This window comes from Sorghum bicolor, chromosome 7 (assembly GCF_000003195.3).
Source record: "Sorghum bicolor cultivar BTx623 chromosome 7, Sorghum_bicolor_NCBIv3, whole genome shotgun sequence".
Lineage (NCBI taxonomy): Eukaryota > Viridiplantae > Streptophyta > Magnoliopsida > Poales > Poaceae > Sorghum > Sorghum bicolor.
The window spans coordinates 4,000,236-4,008,119 of NC_012876.2; the positions used below are offsets into that span (position 1 = coordinate 4,000,236).

General features: G+C 51.5%; 1 protein-coding gene across 1 annotated transcript; it reads left to right on the forward strand.

Annotated features, from left to right (window-relative positions):
• Positions 1,764–4,884, forward strand: LOC110437007. The gene is made up of 2 exons (XM_021464949.1): positions 1,764–4,562; positions 4,690–4,884. Exons 1-2 carry the CDS (start codon positions 1,764–1,766, stop codon positions 4,882–4,884), a joined length of 2,994 nt encoding a protein of 997 aa, XP_021320624.1.

Sequence of the window (7,884 nt, forward strand, 5' to 3'; positions counted from 1 at the left end):
AAAGTGATGTATTTGTACGTGTGTATCTGCTATCTAAGCACATGCAAATAATTCATCAATACCACATCTAGTTTGTTAGAGACAGGAAAAGAATTTAGTGAAGTTTATTTAATAGTTGTTTAATAACTGTTATGTTTCCAGTATTAAAAAAATCATTTCTATGCATGGTGTGTAGGTTATGTTGAAGAAATGCTTATGCTGAATGTACTGGAACGATTTCAGAGGTTGTTTCTGCATGGTGTTTGTGAGGTATGTTCCCAAGTCTAAAGAAAATCCAACAGGGCTTGCTCTAGAAGAACATACACTACCAAAATAGTGGAGTTCTCCTAGTGTTTTTAGTTAGTAATAAAATACTACCACTAGTCAAAACACTAGGAAATCCTCACTAGGAGGTATTTACTAGGGAAAGTTTATACTAAATTTTGAATGCTAAAACACTAAGAGAACCCCACACTACTAGGAGAAATTGAAAAAACTGGTTGTGATAGTTTCTCGCTTAAGCAATTGTAGTGTTGATCATGATTGTTTTTTTTGCAGTTCTTCAATTGTATTTAATTGTTGATTTAAAAGTAAAAAAGAGAATTTTTAACATGTTCTGTTATTTTCTTAAAGTCATTTGTTCTATTTTAAACAACTAATGGCTGTAACCTTCTAACACTTTGTAGGTTGGCAACTCAGGAATGAATGGTCTTCATGAAGCAATTTAGTTGTTGCTTTTGTAGAGTTTACATGTATCTGCGTGTGTATTAGCACTAGTATTGTGGACAACTAGTCAAGTGGGACCCCACTTGAATTATGAACTGTGAATTGGTGATGAAAATATTAATAAAAGATGTGTTTATACTTTATGCATTGATTGAGGTACATTCTGATTAATGTATATCACGGCTTGTGAATGCATGTAACATGTGCCTGTATACGTGCAAGCTGGAGGGGCAGTGAATTCAAAAGGAAGGGATATAATTTAGCTGCTTGGGATCTGGTGCAAAGGCCAAAGAGCAAAGGTTGGACTGGGGGTAATCAACCTAAGTCTGCAGAATAATGCCCTATTGATAAAACATCTAGATAAATTCTACAGAAAAGATGAGGTTCAATGGGTCAAGCTTATCTGGAATAAGTATTATGTGGATAGTGTTCCTCATCTTGCTAGAGAAAAAGGCTCATTTTGGTGGAAGGACATCTTGAGACTAAATGTGCAGTTTAGAGGAGTGGCAACTTGTTCTCCAGGAATGGGAGATACAATTAGCTTCTGGGAAGATATTATTAATGGGCAGGTGGGTGCTGAGGTATTCCACAAATCTATATGCTTATGCCAAAGATCCCAAAGTCTCTCTCTGGAAATTGAGAAATTCTAGAGAACTGTTGCATTGTTTCAGAATCCCAATGTCTAGACAGGCATACAATGAGTTTCTGCTTTTACAAAATGCTATTTCTGCCCTGCCTCCAGTTACGCCTCATGTCAGAGATGTTTGTGTTAGATTATATATGTGCTATGCGTGTATATGGTAGGGGCATGCGCCTGGTATAGCAGCCGGCCAGCCCTGTTGGTTAGAGAGATATGAGGAGATCCTGGTTGGTCTTGTTTCTATAAACCACCGGATCTCCTCTTCCCTATATATATATATATATGTACATAGGTCTCTCAATCAATCTAATCTATTATTCCACGCAATATTCATTGCTTTCATGGTATCAGACGTCTAGTTGTTTTCTTTTCTTTCCTGGCCGCCGCTTCCCCTGCGCCCGCTTCCTGCCGCGCCGCAATGGATTCCGGCGCCCAATCCACCGCAGCCGCTGCCGCTGCTCCCGCTGCTGCAGTTGATTCCACTGCCACCGACGCCGCTGCTGCCGACGCCGCTGCCGCCGACGCCGCTGCCCTCCAGAAGGAGCGCGACCGTGCGGCCGAGCAGGCCCGCCTGGCGAAGACGGACCGCGCCCGCGCAGCCAAGGCCGCTCGCGCCGCCGCCGCTGAACGCGCGGCTGCAGCCGAGCGTGAGGCTGCCTCCGCCCAGCAGGAGCGTGACGCGGCCACCGCACGTCTTCAAGCCGCTCTCGACCGCACCGCCAAGGAACGCGCCGCGGCTGCTCCCCCTCTGGAAGATGGCGCCCTCAGCGATGCGGAGGACGCGGCAGATGCAGAAGATGCGGAGGATTTCACCTCTGCTGACGGCGGTGATCCCCTTCTTCGTGCTGCCCTTCTTCAGCATGAGGCCGCGGCCCTCATCAACCTGCACGCCCAAGCTGTGGCCGTGCAGAACATCCGGCTCCTCGTCCCACTGGTGCTCGACGTCGCCTCGTCCTTCTACGGCCGCTGGCGCGAATCCATCCTCATGGTCGTCGGCCGGTACTCTCTAGAGCACCACATCCTCTCCGACGTGGCAGCTCCCGACTCCCCAGATTGGGTTCGCATGGACTGTGTCGTGAAGACCTGGCTCACCGGCACCATCTCCGACTCCCTCGCTGAAACGGTCGTCGAACCGGGCTCCACCGCCCGCACTCATTGGCTTGCCATTGAGTCACAGTTCCGCGGCAATCGTGAAACGCGGGCCCTCCAGCTCGAGGCGGCCTTCCGCACCTTCAACCAAGGCGACCTCGACATCACCACTTACTGCCGCAAGCTCAAGGGCATGGCGGACGCCCTTCGTGATCTTGGCGAGACGGTCACCAATCGGAACCTCGTCCTCAACCTCCTACGCGGCCTCAACGGCCGCTTCGAAGCCATCGGTCTCCATCTTCGTCGCGGGCGCCCCTTTCCTTCGTTCCTGCAGGCTCGCAACGATCTGCTACTCGAAGAACTCACCATGGCTCCATCCGCTCCGACTTCGGCTCCTGCTACGGCTACTGCTCTTCTCACCGGCACTGCCCCCTCATCGCCAGCGACACCCGCTGCATCTTCTCAGCAGCGACCACCCTTCCAGCATCCTGCTAACCCCGGGGGCAACGGGGGCAAGCGTGGAAAGCGCGGCAAGAGGGGTGGGCGTGGCTCTCTTGCTACAGGCACACCTAGTGCCCCATCTGGAGGTCCTCCATCCGGCCAGCCATGGATGCCAAACCTACATCAGCCATGGACTGGGTCAATCAACATGTGGCCCGGCCCGCGACCAGCGACACTTCCTCACCCACACGCCCTCCTCGCCGGTGTCCAACAGCAACAGCAACTCCCTCAGGCGCTACTGACAGGTGCACAGCAGGGATGGCCTGCACACCCTGCTGTTCAGCAGGTTCAGCAGTGGGCAATTCCTCCGCCGGGCCTGTATAGCCCCGCTGTCTCTTCACCTGGCTGGGACACTTCGAGCCTCGCCTCCAACTTCCAGACTATGTCACTCCAGCAGCCTCCTCAGGCTACCTGGTACTTCGACTCGGGTGCTACCAATCACATGACCTCCGACGCTGGTAACCTCACCCTTCCTTCACCTTCTCATTCTTCACCTTCAAATATTATCGTTGGTAATGGGAACCTTCTTCCCGTTACCTCAACTGGCACTACCACTCTTCCGCATCATCTTCATCTTAATAATGTGCTTGTTTCACCCAGCCTCATTAAGAACCTCATTTCAGTTCGTCAGTTTACCTCCGATAATAATTGTTCTGTGGAGTTTGACCCTCTTGGTTGTTCTGTGAAGGATCTTCATTCTCGGAGAGAGATCGTCAGGTGTGACAGTTCTGGTCCCCTCTATCCACTGGAGTTTTCGCCCTCTGCGTCTGCTCTCCTTGCCACTACCAGCTCCTCCCTTTGGCATCAGCGACTTGGTCATCCGGGTCATGAAGTTTTATCTAGGCTAGTGCAGACATCTGCTATCTCTTGTAATAAACATGCAGCACACACTTTATGTCATGCCTGTCAGTTGGGTCATCATACACGTCTACCTTTTCATGCGTCTTCATCTCGTACTAGTCATGTTTTCCAGTTAATCCATTGTGATTTGTGGACATCTCCCATTACTAGTATTGCTGGTCACAAATATTATTTGGTTATACTTGATGATTTCTCGCATTACTTATGGACGTTTCCACTTCGACTCAAGTCTGACACTTTTTCCACCTTGTCTCACTTCTTTGCCTATGTCGCTACTCAGTTTCGTGTCCCTGTTCAGGGCATACAGTGCGACAATGGCCGAGAGTTCGACAACCTCAGCGCCCGTGCTTTCTTCCTCTCCCATGGTGTTCAGTTGCGCATGTCCTGTCCGTACACTTCATCTCAGAATGGTAAAGCCGAACGTGTTATCCGAACCATTAATAACGTTGTTCGCTCTCTACTATTTCAGGCCAGTGTCCCACCTGCATATTGGGTTGAGGCACTCTCCACTGCCACCATGCTCCTCAACATTCTTCCTACCAAGACACTTCAGTTCAACACTCCTCATCAAGCTCTTTTTGGCTCCCCGCCAACTTATGAGCATCTTCGTGTCTTTGGTTGTCGTTGTTATCCCAACCTGTCTGCCACTACACCACACAAACTCGCTCCCCGCTCATCCTTGTGTGTCTTCCTCGGTTATTCTCCTCATCACAAAGGCTATTGCTATCTCGACCGGTCCTCCAACCGGATCATTATTTCTCGGCATGTTGTCTTTGATGAGACTTCCTTCCCATTCTCCGAGGCCCCTGAATGCCCCGCGTCTCAGGACTTCGATTTTTTATCTACTGACCCTGTGGTGGCTCCACCAGTGCCATCATTTTTTGTTCCTACAGGTACTCCAGGTGTTACCGCGCAGCCACACGCGGCTGCCACCCCCTGGACACTGCCATGCCGACCAGCCTGCACCTCCCAGCAGCCAACCAGGCTCCATTGGTGTTCAGCAGGTCTCCAGCAGCCAGCCGGCCCCCGGTGACCAGCCCGGCCTCCAGCCGATCATCACCAGCACCTGCTGCTCCAACGACGACTAGCCCGGCAGCCAGCCGACCAGCACCTGTCGCTCCACCGCCCGGCTTTCAACGTTGGGGTGGTTTTGTGTACCACCGGCGCCCGCAGTCCACTTCCCCGACTGATATGGCTGCACTGGCGCCCATACCACCTGTCCGCCTGACGTACAGCCGTCGCCCGCGTCCCCTGGTTTCACCACCACCTGCTGCTCCAACAGTACCTCGGCCTGCGACACCGGCTTCTACTGCTTCAGCACGCCTTCCTGCTGGGGCTGTTCCCATCGTTCCTGTGGCCAATCAGCATGCCATGAGAACGAGGGGAAAGGCCGGCTTTCGACAGCCGGTCAAACCACAGCCAGTCACTCTTCAGGTTGCCTCCCTGTCACCCATCCCGAGGACCTACCGCGCCGCGCTTGCCGACCCCAATTGGCGCGCAGCTATGCAGGAGGAATTCTCTGCACTTCTTGCTAACCACACTTGGGATCTTGTTCAGCGTCCACCTCGATCCAATGTGGTTACAGGCAATGGGTGTTCAAACACAAGTTCAAGGCGGATGGCTCTCTTGAACGCTACAAAGCGCGTTGGGTTCTTCGTGGGTTCACTCAACGTCCTGGCATTGACTATGATGAGACTTTCAGCCCCGTTGTAAAGCCTGCTACTGTCCGAACAGTTCTGTCTCTTGTGGTCTCTCGCCACTGCCCAGTGCATTAGCTTGATGTGAAGAACGCTTTCCTGCATGGGAACTTATCTGAGACTGTTTACTGCGTGCAGCCTTCAGGATTTGAGGATTCAACTCACCCAGATGCATCGTACCGATGTAGTCCCCGAGCTTGCTGGAAGGCGAAGTATGAGCCTTGTAGCAAGGTCTAAAAAATTGAATTTACCAGTCCCCGAGCATATCATGCTCGTATGCAATTGAATAGACTAATCGACCAGTCCCCGAGCATATAACGCTCGGTGGTCGGTACAGTCCCCGAATTCTCAAATTGGTGGGCTGGTTGACCAGTCCCCGAGCGTATAGTACTCGGTGGTCGGTGCAGTCCCCAAGCTCTTAAATTGGTGAGCTGGTCGACCAGTCCCCGAGCATATAGTGCTCGGTGGTCGGCACAGTCCCCGAGCACGGCGTAGGGACCGGTGGACAAGTCTCCGAGCGTGGTTGGGAACGTAAACGTGCTCGGTGGTCGGCACAGTCTTCGAGCATAGCATAGAGAGTAGTCGACAAGTCCCCGAGCGTGGTTGGGAACGTAAACGTGCTCGGTGGTCGGAGCAGTCCCCGGGCACAGCGTAGGGAATAGTCGACGAGTCCCCGAGCGTAGCTTGTCGACTGGGCCAAACTCCTGAAAAATAAATATAGAGAAAATAGGTAGTACATGATGTATAAATAAACTCTAGATAAAAAATCAGCACTGAGATAAGTTTTAGACTTTTTATTATAAAATTAGCACGAGTAGTTAATTCATCCTAGAGCTTGTACCAGCTCTGGTCTAGCCAACAATCAGCATGAGGTGCGGAACCTAGACACGCGTGGGATTGCCAGCCTCGCCAGAGAGCTACTGCCGACCACCCGGAACGCAGAGGGCGGATCTCGTGCACGTGTAGGGAGGAGTCGGAGACAGTACCGGCTCTGGAAAGCTCGTGTAGGAGAAAAAACTAGTGTGGCTAAACAAAAAGTTGTTTTTGAAGGATAATAAAAAATATTATGCCAAAAATAAATAAGATATTAGAAGTGTACTTATCTTTGGATGAAAGTCTGGTCGGTAACGACAAAATTGTCTGGCCCTCGAGCTTTTGGACTTGTTATCGTGACGGTGGTCGCGGTTGTCGTAGCGCCGTTCTTCGCGGCGATTATTATTGCGACTGGTGGTCAGAGCAAGTAGGCCAAACAACTTGGTCGTTAGCCCGAGCAGATCGATGTCGTCGATCTGCCTCTCTTTGTAGTAGGGAAGCAAGTGACGCATTGTCGGCGTGGTCGGAGACGCTGCTGGTGTGGTCGAAACCGTAGCCAGCGTGGTTGAAGCCGCCGCCGACGTCGATGAAGAAGTGGTTGGCGCAGATCGGATCTACACCTCCTCCGTGGTCATGGCGGTGAAGTTGTTGAGGCTGACGGTGAACGTGAAGTCGCCCGCCATGGCCGCGAAGTCGGGGATGATGGCCATCTTGTTCGTCGGGAGAGCTGTATGCACACCCCCTACCTGGCGCGCCACTGTCGAAAGCTAGTCGGCAGTCTACCTTGGGGTATACCCACGGTAGTAGTTTATCGGTAGACGGTGCGCAAACTACGAACTCGATGGTGACGCAAGACACGGACAAGCTTTTTATCCAGGTTCGGCCGCCGAGTTGGCGTAATACCTACGTCCTGCGTCTGGTTGTATTGATTTGTGCTGAGAGAATATGATCTGTATGACCTGTCCTCTAGGGACCCCTGCCCCTCCTTATATATCCTGAAGGGACAGAGTTACAAGCAAAGTATCCTATTTGGTACAAAATCTTGTAGCCTTGCGGTGCACGCCGACCAGTCGTGCGCCGCATGTCTTCATCTTGTGGGCCGAGCCACCTCTGATGGTGGGGCCCATATAGGCCCGTGAGGGTATAGGGGTTTATACCCCCACAGTGTGCCTCCTCAATCGTTCTCTCTATGGGTTGAAACAGGCGCCGCGTGCTTGGTACAGTAGATTTGCAAGCTTCCTTCTGCGCCTAGGCTTTGTGGAGGCCAAAACAGACACCTCGCTGTTCGTGTTTCATCGTGGTCAGGATACTGCCTACCTCTTGCTATATGTGGATGACATTGTTTTGATAGCCTCCTCTACGGAATTGCTTCGTCGGATCATTGACTCCCTACAGCAAGAATTCTCCATGAAGGATTTGGGTGAGCTTCATCATTTCTTGGGCATGCAAGTTCAGCGCACTCCCTCTGGGTTATATCTGTCACAGCACCAGTACATGTTGGATATTTTGGATCGTGCTGGGATGGCTGCCTGTAAGCCATGTTCAACTCCAGTAGATCTCAACCCGAAGTTGTCTTCT

What these genes read in the sequence shown, in the direction of transcription:
- LOC110437007 (XM_021464949.1), top strand. Translation starts at nt 1,764, where the DNA reads ATGGATTCCGGCGCCCAATCCACCGCAGCCGCTGCCGCTGCTCCCGCT. An exon ending in GGATCATTATTTCTCGGCAT is followed by an intron (nt 4,563 to 4,689) that starts GTTGTCTTTGAT and finishes TTGTTCCTACAG; the next exon opens with GTACTCCAGGTGTTACCGCG.